Here is a 19,335-nt window from a genome sequence, read left to right on the forward strand (position 1 = left end):
ACTGGGATCTGGGGTGGCCACCTGGCCCAGCAGTTAAGACACTGGTGAAGACCCACTGACACCCACACCAGAAGGCCCAGGTTCAGTCCCAGGCTGCACTCCGATTTCAGCTCCCTGCCAATGCACACCCGGGGAGGCAGCAGTGATGGCTCAAGTACTTGGGTCCCTGCCACTCCCTTGGGAGACCTGGATGGAGCTCCCAGCCTCCCAGCTGCAGCCTGGCCCAGTCCCAGTCACTGTGGACACTTGGGGATTGAACCAGTGGATGGAAGCTGTCTGTCTGTCTCTCTGCCTGTCTCAGAAAGGAAGGAAGAATGAAGAAGGGAGAGAGGAAATGAGGGAGAGAGGGAAGGGAGGGAGGAAGGATAGAGGGAGGGAAAGGAAGATGGACTGGGAACTGGGGAAGCTTCCAGAAGCAAGGGGGTCTTGTCCAAGGTCCTAGAATTGCTCACTGATGCAGAAGGGATCTGAACCAGGGCTGTCAGTCTGAGAGAGTCCCTGACTCCTGCCTAACACATGGCCTTGGGTGGCCGGCTCTGTCCTGAGCAATCCCACCCTCCTGTTCCTCCTGGAGTAGATAGCAAACTGCTCCAAGCTGTCTCTGGCGGCTCCTGGAGCACAGAAGGACTCACAAACACTGGGAGAAGTGGAAACACTGAGTCACCTGCCTTTGCACATCCTTCCTCCTCCTCTTCCTCCCCCCCCCCCCCAATCCTCCTCCTCTGGGGTAGAGGAGTTCAGGACAGAGCCTGCCTCTCAAAGCAGGGGGAGAAGTGTAGTGACTGAGAGACACGCTGTCCCCTCCCCCTGCTTCCCAGACCCCCTGTTCTGCCACCCCTTCACCCCCCAGCTGCAGCAGCCTCTCAAAGGTACCAACTTACGGTAGTCTGTCACGTAGAAATAGGTGGCTTCCGTCCAGGAGCCATTGCCTGCCAGGGAGGTGGCCCGCACCCGCACGCTGTAGTTTCCGGGGGAAAGCCCCCGCAGCCTGCAGCCCCGCTCCAGGGCAAAGTGCTTGCGGGAGACGCAGAGGTGCAGCTCCTGTGAGGAAGGAAGGCAGAGGAGGTTGGCTGAGCTCAGGGTGGAAGCTCCGAGGGGGGTGCGTCACAGCCAGGACCCCACTCAGACATTCTGCACACACCTGGGAGGCAGCCATGGCGGGGCCCCTGCCACCCACATAGGAGACCCTAAGTGAGTTCCAGGCTCCCAGCTTTGGCACAGCCCAGCCCTGGCTATTTGGGGAGCGAACCAGTAGGTGGCATCTCTCTCTCCCTCTCCCTCTCTCTCTTCTTTCTCAGATGTATAAATACAATGCTTTAAAAAGAGCCAGAGGAAAAAAAAAAAAAAAAAAGGGCCAGCGCCGCGGCTCACTAGGCTAATCCTCCACCTTGCGGTGCCGGCACACCGGGTTCTAGTCCCGGTCGGGGCGCCGGATTCTGTCCCAGTTGCCCCTCTTCCAGGCCAGCTCTCTGCTGTGGCCAGGGAGTGCAGCGGAGGATGGCCCAAGTACTTGGGCCCTGCGCCCCATGGGAGACCAGGATAAGTACCTGGCTCCTGCCTTCAGATCAGCGCGGTGCGCCGGCCGCAGCGCGCCGGCCGTGGTGGCCATTGGAGGGTGAACCAACAGCAAAGGAAGACCTTTCTCTCTGTCTCTCTTTCTCACTGTCCACTCTGCCTGTCAAAAAAAAAAAAAAAAAAAAAAAAAAGAGCCAGAGCTCCACACACAGTGTCCACACTCAGGCAACACAGGGAATCCCAGAATGCTAGAGCCTTAGCGCGCTATGAGACCACTTTAACAACCCTGGGAAATGGCATAAAAGATACAATTAGGGGCCGGCGCCTGGTGAAGCCATCAAACTGCCCCCTGGGCCACCACAGCACCTGGGTTTGGGTCTCTGCACCACTCCTGACTCCAGCTCCCTGCTAACGCGCACCCTGGAAGGCAGTAGTTCCTGGATGGAACTGCTGGCTCCTGGCTTCCTGTTGGTCCAGCCCCAGTTGTTGTGGGCATCCCTGTCTCCCTGTCTTACCCCTCTCTCTGTACCACTCTGCCTTTCAAATAAATAAACAATAAATCTTCAAAACAACTAGGCTAATGAGCATGTACAGACACTCACGGAGCCATCATCTCCTTCTGTAAGAACACTCAAATGCATTCTTTTGTGTTCGTTCGTTTGTTTTCATCGTTCCAAGTGGCCTGTAATAGCTGCACGTAGTTAGTGGGTGCCACGGGCTTACTCGGTCACTGCACACCGTTGCAGTGATTAGATCAGAAGGGTTCGCACTTCCAGCTCCCTAAACACCATAAGCTTGTGTTGGGACCCTGTAAACTCCTCCCTTCTGCTTCTTTACAAAACAGAAAATAAACCATTGTAAAGCAAGCCAGCCCCGTGCTATAGGACACTGGGCATGGGCCCCCAGCTACCGTTACCGCAGTACCAGTTAACTGACCTCATTCTGCCTCCTTCCCCCTCCCCCAAGTCTCTCTTCGTCGTTTACTCCCAGTTATCCTAAAGCATAAATGCAGCTCCAGAGCTGGGCGAACACAGGCACGTGCGGCCCATGGGACGTAGCTTGCTGGTCAACCCCGGCTTAGGACGCCCATCACAGTGCCTGAGGCCCCCCAGCATGGGGGAGCAGCAGGTCAGCCTTCAACCCAGACCCACCTGGGTCTCAGATTTCTGCTTGGGACCACCCACCACCATGGGGCACTTCAGCGAGGCCCCAGCAGCAGTGCCAGACACGTGGTGGGAAGACACTGAGATGTCCACATCCTCCACTGCAGGGCCTGGGCTCCTGATCCCCCTGATGCCAGTTTTTCCCTAATGTGGACCCTGGGTGGCAGCGGTAATGGCTCAGGTGGTGGAGTCCCTGCCACCAGAGTGTAAGATTCTGATTCAGTTTCCAGCTGCTGGCTTCAGTCCTCAGCCCGGCTTTGTTGCAAGCATTTGGGCAGTAAAGCAGCAGGTAGGATCTCTCTGTCTCTCTCTCTCTCTCTCTGTCTCTCTGTCTCTCTGTCTCTTAATTAAAACAGAGAGAGAGAGGCCAGCATTATGTTGTAGCAGGTCAGGCTGCTGCCTGCAGGTCTAGCACCCCATGGGAGCCCACTTCAACTCCCAGCTGCTCCTCCACCTCCACTCCAGCTCCCAGCTAACGTGCCTGAGAAAGCAGCAGAGGATGGCCAAAGCATCTGGGCCCCTGCCACCCATGTGGGAGACCAGTTGCAGGCTCCTGGCTTCATCCTGGCCTAGCCTTGGCCATTGGGGCGGGCTGTGGCCATTTGGGGAGTGAACCAGAGGATGGAAGATCTCTCTCTCTCTTTCAAATAAATAAATCTTTAAAAAATAAATAAATAAAAACTTAAAAGTCATTGCAATCATTTCCCACCCCTCCCGGCCTCTGACTCGCTGGAACCTGACGGATGAATGGGTTGACTGTCTGGGGACAAACAGCAAAGGTTCTTTGCTTCCCATGGTTCTACCTTCTCGGGGTTTTTTTCCTCCTCATAAGAAGACTTGGAATCCGCCCAAACATCCACGGAGTAGGAGGAGAGGAGATAAACACGGGAGCGCACGCCCCGTGATAAGCATGTGACCAAAGATAAACCCAGAACTTCTTAGGAGAGCCCAGGGTTTCTGGGAAACCTGCAGGCCTGGAGCCAGGACTCAGAAAACTTTCCCCAGCAGCTCCAAGCTGATCGAGCCTGCAGGGAACTGGGCTGGAAAATTTTAAAGGGAGGAGGGCAGGGGAGAGAATGCCATGTAAAAAGCCTCTCGTGCTTATCATGTGACCATAACAGCAAGAAAACAAATCGGGCTGTGAGGGCTAGGCTGGGAATTCTAGTCCAAAGTTCTTCCAAGTGGCATGAGTCACTCAGGAGAGACAAACAAGCAAGTGTATAAACCAAAGGTACTGGCCGGGACAAAAGGGAAATGCACTCTCTGACCCTTGCCACTCATCCCACACCTCAAGGTGTGGGGTATAGGAAGGAAAGACAGAAGGTTCCAGAACCTGACAAAAAAAAAAAAAATGGTCTCTGCTGAGACACACCACACACACACACACACACACGCGCGTGTGTGCAGGCATGTGCATGCACACACCAAACATGAGCTGACAGATCAGGTGAAACATTTATACAAAGGGCAGAAAAAAGACCAACTCCAAGAGATACTGAGGCGAAAGGATATGAGCACCCACAGAATGGATGCGAGGGGGAGACAACCGGCTCAGGACATCCCAGCTGTTTCTAATCCAGCTCCTTGCTCATGCACACCCTGGTCAGCAACAGCTGATGCTCAAGTACCTGGGTCCCTACCACCCACATGGGAGACCTGGGTGGAGTTCCCAGCTCCTGGCTTTGCCCTGTTGATCTCTCTGTCTCTGTTGCTCTACCTTTCAAATAAATTTTTTAAATATTTATTTATTCAGAAATCAAGAGAGAGAGAGAGGAGATAGTGGAGATAGTCCAACCACTGGTTCACTCCACAGATGGCCGCAAGGGCTGATGCTGGGTGGCCCAGGCCAAAGCAAGGAGCCAGGGTCTCCCAAGTGGGTGGCAGGGGCCCAAACACTTGGACCATCATCTACTGCTTCTCTCTGGACATTAGCAGGGAGCTGGATGGGACACAAACCAGTGCCTACATGAGATGTCGGTGTTGCAGGTGGTGGCTTTACCTGCCATGCCACAAGGCCAGGGCTTCAAATAAATGTTTCTAAAATAAAGTGTTCAAAAACGGAATAACCTTTTTAAAAACTTTTATGGAAAATGCATATTATGAGTAGATATGCATGCTTCTAAAATATTTGGCACCAAGATACACTTAACTTTTAATTCTATTTTTCAAGGAACTTTTTAAAATAGAGTTGAGTACTCTCTGTGGCTTCAGGTACCCACTGGGAGTCTTGGACTGTATCCCTTGAGGATAAGGGGGAACAACTGTGTCCCGCCAGTATACATTATAAATAACACCTTTTAGGAAAGGTTTGCATTATGCTTTTCTTTGTCAAGGAGACACTAGGCAATTAAGGAAAATGTTGTAAATAAATGATGTCTGTGAACACATTCGTAAGAAGACAATCAGAGCGGCTGGAGTCATGGCGCAGTGGGTGAGGCCTCCACCTGCGACGCCAGCATCCCGTATCAGAGGGCCAGCTCAAGTACCGAGCTCTCCCTGCTAATATGCTTAGGAAAAGCAGCAAAGGAAGGCCCAAGCAGCTGAGCTCCTGCCATCCACATATATGAGATCTGGATGGAGTCCAGGTTCCTGGCTTTGGCCTGGCTCAGCACCAGCCATATCAGCCCTTTGGGGAGTGAACCAACAGGTGGAAGATCGGAACTCCTCTCTCTCTCTCTCTCTCTCTCTCTCTCTTCCTGCCTTTCAAATAAATCTTTAAAAAAAAAAAAAAAGCAATTGCTGTACCTGAAGTTATTTCCAGATCTACAGCTGCTCGGTTACAACAAGTTGCCCTACTACGCGTTGGCCGCACGTTCCCATCTTCCTTAGATGCACAGGCCTCAATACACAGCAGGCACACACATGGCAACACAGGGGAAGTGAGGGCTGCATCCCTGGGATGTTTTCCCTGAAGTTCTCTCAAGGAATGGAGTCCGTGCACAGCACAGGATGAGATGAAAACATTAGCTTGTTCTGCAAACTTTAGGCATGTCTTGTCTTAAAACTGTAGGCACTTAGGAAGCAAAAAAAACAGGGACTGGTGCTGTGGTCTAGCAGGTAAAACTGCCGCCTGCAGTGCCAGCATCCCATATGGGCACTGGTTCCAGTCCCGGCTGCTCCACTTCCAATCCACCTCTCTGCTATGGCCTGGGAAAGCAGTAGAAAATGGCTCAAATCCTTGGGCCCCTGCGCACACATGGGAGACCCAGAGGAGACTTCTGGCTCCTGGCTTCAGATTGGCACAGCTTGAACCATTGTGGTCATCTGGGGAGTGAACCATAGGATGGAAGATCTCTCTCTCTCTCTCTCTCTCTCTCTCTCTCTGTGTGTGTGTGTGTGTGTGTGTCTGCCACTCTATAACTCTGCCTTTAAAGTAAATAAATAAATCTTTAAAAAAAAATATTTATTTATTTATTTGAAAGGCACAGGGGCCTAAGCACTTGGACCACCTTCAGCTGCTTTTCCCAGGACATTAGCAGGGAGCTGGATTGGAAGTGGCTGGGACTGGCTGGGACTCAAACCGGCTGGCTGAGGGATGCTGGCATTGCAGGCGGCGGCTTTACCCACCATGCCACAATGCCGCATAATTGCTTTTCCAATGCTGCAAATATTGAGTACATGTTGTGTACTAGACTGCCAGTGGCTGAGAGGGCAGGAGACGGGGGAAGGATGGCAGCCAAGGGAGACTGAAGGCACCTTTTTCTTTCTTAAGGGTCTCTAAAAGTCATGTGGTCTCTCATAGCACCTTGAAGGTGACAAACACCCTGGACGAGCCACTGTGCGCCAAGTGCTGACCACGAGTGCAGAGCCTAGCTACTGCTCTGGTTTCGTGCACTGGCCTCTGCTTCTGTGCCTCTGTGGGCACCCACCAACCTGCACAGCATCTGCTACTTCAGGAAGGACTTAACAAAGACGCCACTTAGCCCTCTCCTCTCCGCTTCCTGGCTTCCGGCGGCCTCCATTCTACTCACTTCCCTGGGCCTCACTTTCTTAGCTTCCACCAATGAGCCAGAATAGCAGTGTTTGTCTTTCTGTGCCTGGTTTCTTGTTTTTTATTATTATTATTATTGTTTTGACAGATAGAGTTAGACAGTGAAAGAGAGAGAGAGAAAGGTCTTCCTTCAATTGGTTCACCCCCAAAATGGCTGCCACGGCTGGAGCTATGCTGATCCGAAGCCAGGAGCTAGGTGCTTCCTCCTGGTCTCCCATGCGGGTGCAGGCGTCCAAGCACTTAGGCCATCTTCCACTGCCTTCCCGGGCCACAGCAGAGAGCTGGACTGGAAGAGGAGCAACCGGGACTAGAACCCAGTGCCCATATGGGATGCCGGTGCTGCAGGCGGAAGATTAACCAAGTGAGCCACGGCGCCGGCCCCCTCTGTGCCTGGTTTATGTCACTTCACATAAGTCCTCCAGTTTCACGTAGCTGCAAACAACAGGATTTCATCCTTCTTTTAAACCAAGGAGTAACAGTCCATTGCATAAATAGACAATTTTTAAAAATCCATTCATCTTTTGAGGGAGAAATTTGAATGAGAGTAGATAATGGGCATCAGAATATGGTGGGGGTGAGGGAGTAGTTCTGTTTATTTTTTATTTTCATTTTCTTGGTAAGGCAGACAGAGAGATAAACACACAGACAGGGATCTTCCACTGCTGGTTCACTCCCCAAATGTCTGCAACAGCCAGGGCTGGGCCAGGCCAAGGCAGGAGCCAGGGGCTCCAGGCCTTGTATATGGGTGGTGAGGACCTCACCACTTGAAATCACCACCTCTCATGGAAGTGGGGCCAGGACTCAGAGCCAGGCCCTCTGATATAGGATGCAATGGAGACACCCCAAGTCGCAGCTTAACCACTGTGCCACACACCAGCCCCCAGTTCTAATGTTCTACAGCACGGCAGGCTGACTGCACTTTAGAATGACTAACTGCACATTTCAAAATATCCAGAGAACAATCTCAAGTTTCCCATAGAAATGCCAATATTTGAGGATACAGAATTGCTAACTATCCTGCCTCCATGTAGCGTTGACATGTTGAATTGTAGTACTGCACCCCATCAGTAAGTACCAATATTGTACATCAAGTAAATTTTATGATATATATATACATATATATATATATTTATATATAAGGGCTGGTGCTGTGGCACAGTGGGTTAAAGCCCTAGCCTGCAGCACCTGTTATCCCATATGGGCACCTGTTCAAGTCCTGGCTGCTCCATGTCCAATCCAGCTCCCTGCTAATGCAATTGGGAAAGCAGCAAAGGATGTCCCAAGACCTTGGGCCCCTGCCTTCACGTGGGAGACCCCAAAGAAACTCCTCGCCCCTGGCTTCAGATCAGCTCAGTTTGACCATTGCAGCCATCTGGGGATTGAACCAACAGATGGAAGATCTCTCTCTGTCTCTAATTCTTTCTGTAACTCTTTCAAATAAATAAAATAAATCCTTAAAAACATAATAATAATAATAATAATAATAATTAAGTCACATATTAAGGTTTTAAGTGAGTCCTTCCCAGTCTCTCAAGTGAAATGAGTTCCTTGCCATGTCACCAGGGACACAGGTGCAGGCACCCACCAGCCAACGTGGAGAACAGGGCTGAAGAGCAGTGGGAGAAACTGAGGAAAGAAATCAAAGTTCCTGTGTTGGATTTCTGAGTCACCTCCTTGGAGGGCTGTATCTCAAGACGTCAAATCCTAAAGATGCAGGATCTCCAGACCGAAGTATGTGGGCCGGAACACAAGAGGGAGAAGGGGTACCAAGCACAAAGGTGAAGCCACACGCTCAAGCGTCGTGCCCTTACCTCATCACCATATCGCCGATAGCTCACTTCGTACAGCACTATCAGACCGTTGGGGTCCTTCGGCTCTTGCCACATCAAATGGACCACGTTGTTCTCAAAGATCTCATGCGTCACGGGGCCGACGATGTCATCAGCCTTGGCTGGAAGGAGCAGCAGTGAGAGGCAAGGATGTTAGTCTTGGATCGAACCCCACCTCTGCCACCAGCCAAGCAACCTTGCTGGTTATGTAATTTTCCCATGTCTCATTTTCCTCATCCAAGAAGGGACACGTAAAACTCATCTCATGGGATTTAAGATTAAATGGGTTATCTTTTTCCTAGACCTTGTATTTTGAAGTTATTTCAAATTCACAACAAGTCACAAAACAGCACAGAGAGTTCCCATGGACACTCTCCTTCCCCCAACTTGTGCCACCAGTAACACCCACAAGTAAGTCTGGTACGATTATCATCAGGATTCCTGAGGGACTGGTTCCAAGACCCCTCAGGATTGCCAAATTCTATGAATGCAGAGGTCCCTTAGGTAAAATAGCGTAGCAGTGCACAAAACCTACACATCACTGCTGTACTCTTTAAAGCATCCCAAAGTAGATGACTTGTTTCATGAATTGTTGTTAGGCTGATCATTAGGGAATAACAGCTCATACTTGTTCATTCTGCACCTGATCAGAACAGATGCAATGTTTTCTGAAGAATATTGATCTGTAATTTTTAGCTGAATCTATGGATGTGGAGCCCACCAAGATGGAGAGCTTACTGCAAGAGGACACTCCCAAAAGTTCATGAGGAATAGAATTGAAAGGTAAGTAAGTTCATTTTGAAACAAAAGAATTTGAAACGCATGCATATGTAGGGGTCTTCAAAAAGCTCATGTAAGGCCGGTGCCGCGGCTCACTAGGCTAATCCTCCGCCTAGCGGCGCCGGCACACCGGGTTCTAGTCCCGGTCGGGGCGCCAGATTCTGTCCCGGTTGCCCCTCTTCCAGGCCAGCTCTCTGCTGTGGCCAGAGAGTGCAGTGGAGGATGGCCCAAGTGCTTGGGCCCTGCACCCCATGGGAGACCAGGAAAAAGCACCTGGCTCCTGGCTCCTGCCATCGGATCAGCGCGGTGCGCCGGCCGCAGCGCGGCAGCCGCGGCGGCCATTGGAGGGTGAACCAACGGCAAAAGGAAGACCTTTCTCTCTGTCTCTCTCTCTCACTGTCCACTCTGACTGTCCAAAAAAAAAAAAAAAAAAAAAAAAAAAAAAAAGCTCATGTAAATACATAGTATAAAAATACTGTGCATGAATTTCATTTTTTTTAAGATATTTTTATATGAAAGGGGACAGGGAGAGACAGAGATTTTCCACCTGCTGGTTTACTCCCCAAATGGCTGTAATGGCCAGGGCTGGGCCAGACCAAAGCCAGGAGCCAGGAACTCCATCCAGGTCTCCAGGTGGGTGGAAGGGGCTCAAACACTTGGGCCATCCTCCACTGCTTTCCCAGGCGCATCAACAGGGAGCTGGATTAGAAGGGGAGTAGCCAGGACTCAATCTGGCACTCCGGTACGGGATGGGCGTGTAGCACACGATGGCTTAGCAGCCCTGGACTTCAGTGTTTCCCATCAGCTATTGCAGCCATTTGGAGACAGCTAGCAGGAGCTCCATGTCTGTCTCTCTGTCTCTCAAATCGATGAATAATTTTTTCAAAAGATGAATAAAGGCAAATACATGTCAAGAGCACTGGCTAGAGTGCAGAAGGGCTGTCCTTGCCCCCGAGGTGCTGCCCCCTGGAGAGCAGGCCCACCTTCAGGCATGGTCCGTGCACTGACGTAGGCAGCCACGCTGCACCTCTCCTCGGGCGTGTCCTGGTTGCAGGCCTGCAGCTCGATGCGGTAGCCGGTGAAGTGGCGCAGGCCGGAGATGACCAGTGACTCTTTGTTCACCACCTTCTCGAAGGGCCTGTGCACCTCTGGGCTCACGGGCACGCTGGTGGACGTCGTGTTGGAGAATCCTGGGACTGTGGGTGCGGCCGCTGTCACATTGCTGACCTCACCAAGGGACCTGCGTTTCCGCGACGGCCTGCATGGGGCGGGGACAAACAGGACACGTGTGGTCACGCACCCATCAGCATGACGGGCAGATGATGCTCAGGAATGCAAAGCAAATTGAAGAGAAAGGCTGCAGGAGCAGATGGATTAGAAGGCAGGAATCATCGGCCCCTCAGGGCAGCTCTGCAAATGCCCCCAGCCGGGTCCTCCCCAGGAGGTTGCTGGGTGGCACCCGGGCCATCAACGACAGGAACACACCAGTATCCCGCTCGGCATGCTTGATTTCAGGGTCACCATTTGGAGAAGGGGCCGCTCAGGGTAAAGGGGAAGACGAAGATGCCCAAGCTTGAAAGCACCTGGCTGGCCGGCGCCACGGCTCACTAGGCTAATCCTCCGCCTTGCGGCGCCGGCACACCGGGTTCTGGTCCCGGTCAGGGCACCGGATTCTGTCCTGGTTGCCCCTCTTCCAGGCCAGCTCTCTGCTGTGGCCAGGGAGTGCAGTGGAGGAAGGCCCAGGTGCTTGGGCCCTGCACCCCATGGGAGACCAGGAAAAGCACCTGGATCCTGGCTCCTGCCATCGGATCAGCGCGGTGTGCCGGCCGCAGCGCACTGGCCGCAGCAGCCATTGGAGGGTGAACCAACGGCAAAGGAAGACCTGTCTCTCTGTCTATCTCTCTCACTGTCCACTCTGCCTGTGAAAAAATTGAAAGGAAGGAAGGAAGGAAGGAAGGAAGGAAGGAAGGAAGGAAGGAAGGAAGAAAGAAAAAGAAAGCACCTGGCTTTTCAGGGCAGCCATTGGGACTAGCAGTTGGGTCATTGCATGGGACACTCACACTCCACATCAGAGTGCACACGTTCGAGTCCTGACTCCGCTCCTGACTCCAGCTCCCTGCTAATGCGTACCCTGGGAGACAGCAGGCAATGGCTCAAGGACTTCACTTCCTGCCACACACGTGAGAGACCTGGGTGGAGTTCCTGGCTCCTTGTTTCTGCTCCTTGCAAACAGGACATTTTCCTGTCTGTCTCCCTCTTTCTCTCTGCCTCACAAATAATTTTTCTTTTAATTTTTGAAAAGAATCAAGCCTTTCCATAGTAACAAAAATCTTTCATTTTTTTTCCTTTTCAGGTAATACTATAGATAGAGTTATCATGAGGAACAACAAGTTTTTATGGCACTTACAAAACCCATCTGTTCCCCTATCCTATATTCTAACTGAAACAGTGGTTTTAAGAATGATGATAGCAGCCGGCGCTGCGGCTCAATAGGCTAATCATCCGCCTTGTGGCGCCAGCACACCGGGTTCTAGTCCCAGTCGGGGCGCCAGATTCTGTCCCGGTTGCCCCTCTTTCAGTCCAGCTCTCTGCTATGGCCCGGAAGTGCAGTGGAGGATGGCCCAAGTGTTTGGCCCCTGCACCCACATGGGAGACCAGGAGAAGCACCTGGCTCCTGGCTTCGGATCAGCGCAGTGCGCCGGCCGCAGCGCGCTGGCCATGGCAGCCATTGGAGGGTGAACCAACAGTAAAAGGAAGACCTTTCTCTCTGTCTCTCTCTCTCTCTCACTGTCCACTCTGCCTGTCAAAAATTTAAAAAAAAAAAAAAATTAAAAAAAAAAAAAGAATGATGATAGCAGGGCCAGTGTTGTGGCACCATGGGTTGGGCTGCTACCTTCAATGCCAGCATCCCAAATGAGCATTGATTCAAATTGCAACTGCTCTACTCACCATCCAGCTCCTTGCAAATGCTCCTGGGAAACCAGCTGAAGATGGTCCAAGTACCTGGGCCCCTGCCACCCACGTGGGAGACCCAGATAGAGTGCTAGGCTCCCGCCTTCAGCATGGCCCAGCCCTGGCTGTTGTGGACACCTGGCAAGTGAAGCAGTGGATAGAAGACCTCTCTCTGTCTCTCTCCTTCTCCCTCTTTCTGAAACTCAGCCTCTCAAATAAATGAATAAATCTTTAGAAAAGAATGATGTTAGCTTGGTTGTTGGCATAATCCAGGCTATTCACAGTATTTTTTTTATTATTTAAAATGAGTGTCATAACTTTTTAAAGTATTTTTTAAAATACTTTTAAAAGTATCTTTAAAGATTAATTTATGTTAATATGAAAGGCAGAGTCACAGGGAGGAAGGAGGGCTAGAGGGAGGGAAGAATCTTCCATCCTCTGGTTCACTCCCCAAATGGCAACAACAGCCAGACCAAAGCTGGGAGCCCAGAACTCCATCTTGGTCTCTCACATAGGCAACAGGGGACCAAGCACTTGGGCCTTCTCCCACTGCTTTCTCAGGTGCATTAGCAGGGAGCAGGATCAGGAGTAGAGCAGCTGGGACACAAGGCTTCAATAAAGGATGCCTGCATTGCAGTCGGCAGCTTAACCTGCTCCACACCGCTGACCCTATTCCTGGTATTATAAGAAATGTCTTGCCTCTTGTCCACTTCTCTGAGGTAAGAATTAATTAGTGTTAAAGAATGACAGCATATGGTTTTTTTCTCTTTTTATAGATCATATGATGAAACAGATTATTAGATCTTCTATCTTAAACAATCCTTACATTTCTGAGATAAATAATACTGCCCACAGAGTGTTTCATTTGGGAATTTGGGTCTGAATTCATACATGCAGGGTCTTCCAAAAGCTAGTGGAAAATGCACACTATGAAAACACTATGCGGGGCCAGCACTGTGTGTAGCAGGTAAAGACGCCGTCTGCAGTGCTGGCATCCCATATGGGTGCCTGTTCAAGTCCCAGCTGCTCCACTTCTGATCTGGCTGTCTGCTATGGCCTGGGAAAGTAATAGTAGATGGCCCAAGTTTGGGCCCCTGTGGGAGACATGGAAGAAGTTCCTGGTTCCTGGCTTTAGACTGGCCCAGCTCCAGCTATTGTGGACATTTGGGAATGTGGATAGAAGACCTCTCTCTCTTTCTCTCTCCCTACCTCTGCCTCTCTGTAACTCTCTGCCTTTCAAATAAATAAATAAATAAATCTTAAAAAAAAAAAAAAAAGAAAAGAAAAAGAAAATACGACACATGAGGGTCTAGCGCTGTAGCATCGTGGGCTAAGTCTCTGCCTACGGTGTCAGCATTTCATATGGGTGCCAGTTTGTGCCCCAATCCAGCTCTCTGCTACAGCCTGGGAAAGCAGTAGAAGATGGCCCAAGCACATGGGCCCCTGCACCTGCGTGGGAGACCTGGAAGAAGCTCCTGGCTCCTGGCTTTGGATCAGCCCAGCTCCAGCCTTTGCAGTTGTTTGGGGAGTGAACAAGCAGATGGACAATCTCTCTGTCTCTTCATCTCTCTGTAACTCCACGTCTTAAATAATAAATCTTTAAAAAGAAAATACTATGTATGAATTTCAAAACTTTTCAGTACCAAAATAAATTAGCCTTTTAATTCCATTTTTTCAGAAACTTTTTATAATGCCCCTCTCTTAGCTTGGTGTGCCCTTCCCTGTCTCTGTGACGCCACCACACCTACCCACCAGGGGCGTTGTCTCAGGCTTGCAAACTGGAATGGTTCTCACAGATATCTGTGCTCTGGCATGTCTTCTGGGTTACGGGAAACAGACACTCTTCTCTGGGATCAGAGATTTTTTTCCCCAAGGAAATCAATGAATACCGATTTCTTAGCATTCTTCCAAGGTTGCTACATTTCTGCCCATCCTTGAAGTAGCACAGGCAAGTGAAAATTTCAAATTTCATAGCAACAGGGTCCAAAGAAAAAGCATTAAAATTCCCATTTGCATTAAAGGGCTTTATATAACCTGCTTCCTTTATTTTATTTATTTTCATTGTATTTGAAAGGAAGAAACGGGGGGTGGGGGTTGGGGAGAGATCTTCCATGCCCTGGTTCACACCTGAATGCCTCCAACAGCCAAGGCCTGGCCAGGCCAAAGTCAGGAGTCAAGAACTCCATCCAGGTCTCCCACGTGGGTGGCAGGGACCCAAGCCCTTGAGCCCTCCCTGCTGCCTCCCACGGTGTGCACCAGCAGGGAGCTGGGATCAGAACCGCAGGACATGAGCACAGCACTGTAACACAAGGTGCAGGCATCCCAAGAAGCATCCCCACCACTGTGCCGAACGCCCACTTCCCTGTGTTTGTCTTTCGCTTTTGATTAGTTACTGTGGGCTTAGCTATTATTGATTCCCCCTCAATGTGTCTATATTTAATAACTTTTCTTAATAGATGAATCCATTTACATCACAGCTTAGCTTTGGCAATATTCTACAAGTTGAGGTATGAGATATTCAAATTATCAAGTTTCCAAATGGACTTTAATGGGTGTTTCCAATTCCGCTTTCACTCAACAGATATTTAAGTGGTTGACTTTCAATCACCAGGAAGTCATTTTCTGTTCAAACTTGTAAAGTTAACTTTTTAAAAAAAAAATTATTTATCTATTTGAGACATACAGAGAGAGAAAGAGAGAACTCTCAGCTGCTGATTCACTCCCCCAAATGGCTACAATGGCAGGGGCTGGGCTAGCTCAAAGCCAGGAACTCCATTCAGGCCTCTCATGTGAGTGGCTGGGACCCAAGTACTTGGGCCATCACTGCCGCCTCCCAGGGTATGCAATAGCAGGGAGCTGGAATGGAGAGGGGGCCCAGAACTCAAACCCGGGCATTCTGATGCAGGATGCAGGCATCCCAGCCAGCGGCTTAACCACTGCACCAAATGCCTACTAGGCAGTAAAACACTTTTTAAATAGAGAATGTACATTTTTTAAGACATAATGCCTAACAGAGTACAGTTCAGTGTAAACACAACTTTTATACGCACCAGGAAATCAGAAAGGTCACGTGACCTGCTTTATAGTGGTGGCCTGGAAAGCAACCTGCACTGTCTCCAGGTACGCTGTATCCCTAAAGGATTCTACCCAGCAAGACAACGAGGGGGCGACGAAAGATACCCTGGACATCCATTGAATCTCCCCCTGCCCATGCATGCAGCAACCAGCTCACTCTGAACTCCGGGTCCCAACAAGGGGCACGCATACTCCCACCCGCAGGGTACTTCTGGCAACTTCTGGTGACAGTTTTGGTTGTCTACACTTTGGGGAGCGGCTTTGCCCTTAGCATGGACAGGGTGGAGGCCAGGGATGCTGCTCCACACCCCAGGACAGCCCCACCCCAAGACGGGGCTGAGAATGAGAAACGTTGCTTGGGCGACCGAGGCCGGATATTTCTAGGTCTTCCCAGACTACAACACTTATTCCAAACGGCCGCTAGAGGACAGCTCAGGCCACACAGGAAAAAAAAAAAAAAAAAAAAAAAAAAGACAGTTTAGGAACAGAAAATGCCTCACTGTGGCCCCAGGCTGCCTGGGTCTGCTCCTACGTCCGTGACTCCTCCCAGGGCCCCGCCATGACACCACATTCCCTAAGACGCAAACTGGAAAGAGACAGCCCTGGCTGTCTTCAGGGGGACTCAGCGCCCTGGCCTGCATCCTCTGCCCGGTTCACTGTGCTCTACCTCCAGATCAGGCCTTCCCCTCCCAGCAGGAGCTCTGGGCTGGGGAACCCCGGCTCTGCACCTCTGGCTCAGCTCTGCACCTGCACTCAGGCCGTGTGGACAGAAAGATGGGGGAGACTGAGGCCCGGAGGAGCTGCCCCAGAACACGCTCCCTTTATGCCACGTTTTGGAAACAATGTGTTAGTTATGATTCCCCCAGCCCCACCACAGTTCAGGCTGAAGACCCTTCATTGGTGAATTTGTGAAGCCTCTGATCTCAGCTTGGCAGCCCCTGGCATGCAAGAAGCCACAGAAACCCCTGGGATCTGCAAGGTGCCCAGGGAGGGTCCCCACACCGACCCCCATCCCGCCTGGCCCTGCACTGAGGCCGTGCAGGCGTTCCCAGGGCAGCCGTACCTAGTGTTCTCGGCACCAGAGCCTGAAGAGGTTTTTCTGTGAAAACAAGAACCACTTTGAGGACAGGCAGAACTTCCCCGGGGTCAGACACCCTGGAGGTCTGCCCTGGACAGAGGACAGATCCCTCCCCTTGCTGGCTGCTGCAGATGAACTGAATGGTTTGTACTTTTCTCAGCAGGTGCATGGAATCCAGCAATGCAGGGAGGGGACCCAAGCAAAGAGGAGAGTACTTCAAAACATCCATGGGAAAATGGGGGAGGAAAACACATGTTTGTTTTGGTGGAAAAGAAAATCTTGAGACCTGCTGGTGATTTTTTTTTTTCATAATATGCTTGAGAATTTTCTGAAGACCCCCACACCAAGTGCATGGATTTCAACAGTTCTTACATCAGAATAAACACATTTCATCCTTTTTTCCAGGAATGCTTCTGAAGCCCCAGGGACTTGGTCTCTTGGGATCCCCCTGGATGTCAGCTTCCCTGGCATGTGACCACAGGTGACAGCAGCCTGGGAGAGTTCTTTTTCAGGGGTCAAACAGTATCTGCCTCCCACCTCCCGCCTGAGCACCCCCCACCCCGAATGCCTTTCGGAGAAATTGCAAGAAAGAAAGGAAAAAACAAGGAGACATGAGCATAGGGATGGTTCTGAGTTGACGTCTGTGTCAAGCGAGAGGTAGGGACCGAACGTGGTTCTTCGACTTATATCCACCCAGTTTCAGCAGCACCATTTATTGGAGTCATCATCCTTCCCCCAGGGTGCCATCTGGGCACTTTTGTCCAAAAGCGATTGGCTGTGTGTGGATGCATTTCTGGGCTCTCGGTTCTGTTCCACTGAGCCACGTGTGGGTTTTTATGCCGGTCCCATGCTGCGTTAATTACTATAGCTTTGTGGTATGCTTGGAAGCCAGGTATTGTGATACTTGCAGCTTGATTTTTTTTTTTCTCTCTCAGAAACACTTTGGCTACTCTGGGTCTTCCATGATTGCATATGAATTTTAGGGTTGTTGGACTGTTTTATTCCCAATTCTGTGAAGAATGTTGTTGGTGTTTTGATAGAGATGGCACTGAATCTATGGCCTGAGGAGGTACAGACATTTTAATGATATGAATTCAAAAATCTGCTTCCGTAAGTGAGCATTTCCACAGACAGCATGGACCCTCTGGGGCTGGAGGGACAACTCTATGGGACACTTGGAAGGAGCCACCTGCTGGATTCCTAGGGGGAGGGTCCAACCCAGGGGTAGACTGGCAATCCCCAGAGATGGTTCTCGTTGTCCTGGCTGGAGAGACGGAGGCCAGGGGCGCTACTCGGCGCCCTGCTATGCGCACGGCAGCTTCTACTGTCTCCAAATGTTGATGGTGTCAGTGCTGAGGGTCACTGCGCCGCTCATGTAATCTCACGGCCAGTCCTCATGTCCATGGGTTCTGCATCCATACACTCAACTCACTGCAGGACAAAAACTCGGGAGAAAATAACTCACATCTGGGCTGGATGCGGGCAGACTTTTGTCCTTGGCCTGATTCCCCACACGATAGCATCACCGGGATTTACAAAGCATGATGCTGCACCAGGTGTCGTATGTCTCCCAGAGACGACTCAAAGTCCACAGAGGATGTGCGTAGGGACCGTGACAGAAAGAACTTGAGCACCTGTGAACTCTGGTACCCAGGGGGTCCTGACGCTACCCACACAGATGTTGCAGGAAGACTGCATTAAGTCCATTTTACAGATCAGGAAACTGAGGTCCAGGGGGAGTTGAAGTAACCTGCTCCAGCTAGTAGAGAGAAGGGCAGGAACCCAGGCCGTTCACACCAAGTTCCTACTACATAAACCTCTCACCAGTCTGTCTCTGCATTCCCAAAACAGAGATGGCCTACCCTGAACCTAGAAAAGATTGCTCTGTGTTCAGCATGAATGAGACTTAAAAAAAAAAAAAAAAAAAAACCTGTGACCTGTGACCTGTGACCTGTGACCCCGTGCCTTTGACCCAAGGCTCTTCCCTGGCATTATGAGGTCAGGCGGAAGGGGGAGCCTGCAGCAGATTTTACCACAGGCTTCTGAGAACACAGACAGGCCAGATGGGCCTCATCACAGGCCAACTGCACTCTCCCATATTTAAACAGGAGAAGGCTCCCGGGTGTGGATGACACTGTGGAACATTCCAGAAGGGAGGGAAGGTGACATGCATTAAAACGGAGAGACAGCCCTGAGTTTGAGCAGGTGCAGATCTTTCTCAACACTGACCCCATCTGTCAGATGCAGGCGGGCTCGGAGCTCAGGTGAGGGGGGCTCAGAGAGACGAGATGAAAATGGCCAGGTTGTGCAAATGCTGCCTTTTTGCTGCGATGGCTCTAGTGGAAATCACAAGAGCTGTGTCTGCATCCAGGCAAAGTCCTCGGGCCCCGGACAGTACCCTCCCGGGATCTCGGAGTCCCTCCTTCATGCTGTCCCCCACGTCACGACGCACCACCCCGCAAAAAAAAAACCCAGCCAGCTGCCAGCCCCACGGGGCAGAGGGCTGTGGCGCATCCTCACCTGGGCACGAAGACCACGTTGTGCAGGTAGTCCTCGAAAGTCTTGCGGAAGGAAGACTCCTCCAGCTCCTTCAGGATCTGGGAGTCGGTCTTGGGGCAGGAGCAGCACTCGCCCGCCGAGTCCTCATATTCACTCTGGTTGTGCTTCTGCGAATCGTCGGACTCGAATGGGGGTGACCACGTGCGGGAGGGCAGCTTCAACCCTGGAGAGAGACAATGGCAGAACAGGGGGCTTCAGTCTCCCCCGACAACACAGACACACATGCACAAAGGCACTGGGTGCAAGGGACATAGCCTGGGTTCAAGCTGCCCTTCAAGAAATAAACCTCTCTCAAGAGTGTCCAGGGAGGGGCCGGCACTGTGGCACAGCGAGTAAAGCCACTGCCTGCAACACCGGTATTCCATATGGGCACCAACTCAAGTCCTGGCTGCT

At 51.0% G+C, this 19,335-nt stretch overlaps 1 protein-coding gene across 4 annotated transcripts in view; it reads right to left on the reverse strand.

The window, feature by feature from the left end:
* Nucleotides 1–19,335, reverse strand: part of INSR (insulin receptor) — a 139,448-nt gene that overhangs the window by 19,675 nt on the left and 100,438 nt on the right. For 2 of the 4 annotated variants that reach the window (XM_017337973.3, XM_008249177.4), the window contains exons 10-14: nucleotides 18,904–19,105; nucleotides 16,369–16,404; nucleotides 10,262–10,536; nucleotides 8,481–8,620; nucleotides 882–1,041 (exon numbers count right to left, since the gene is read on the reverse strand). In XM_017337973.3, coding sequence (XP_017193462.2) covers nucleotides 882–1,041; nucleotides 8,481–8,620; nucleotides 10,262–10,536; nucleotides 16,369–16,404; nucleotides 18,904–19,105 — 813 coding nt within the window. The remainder of the gene's footprint in view (nucleotides 1–881; nucleotides 1,042–8,480; nucleotides 8,621–10,261; nucleotides 10,537–16,368; nucleotides 16,405–18,903; nucleotides 19,106–19,335) is intronic. The other 2 variants (XM_017337975.3, XM_017337974.3) reach the window with 1 other exon arrangement.

Source organism: Oryctolagus cuniculus (genome assembly GCF_964237555.1).
Source record: "Oryctolagus cuniculus chromosome 16 unlocalized genomic scaffold, mOryCun1.1 SUPER_16_unloc_1, whole genome shotgun sequence".
Classification (NCBI taxonomy): Eukaryota; Metazoa; Chordata; class Mammalia; order Lagomorpha; family Leporidae; genus Oryctolagus; species Oryctolagus cuniculus.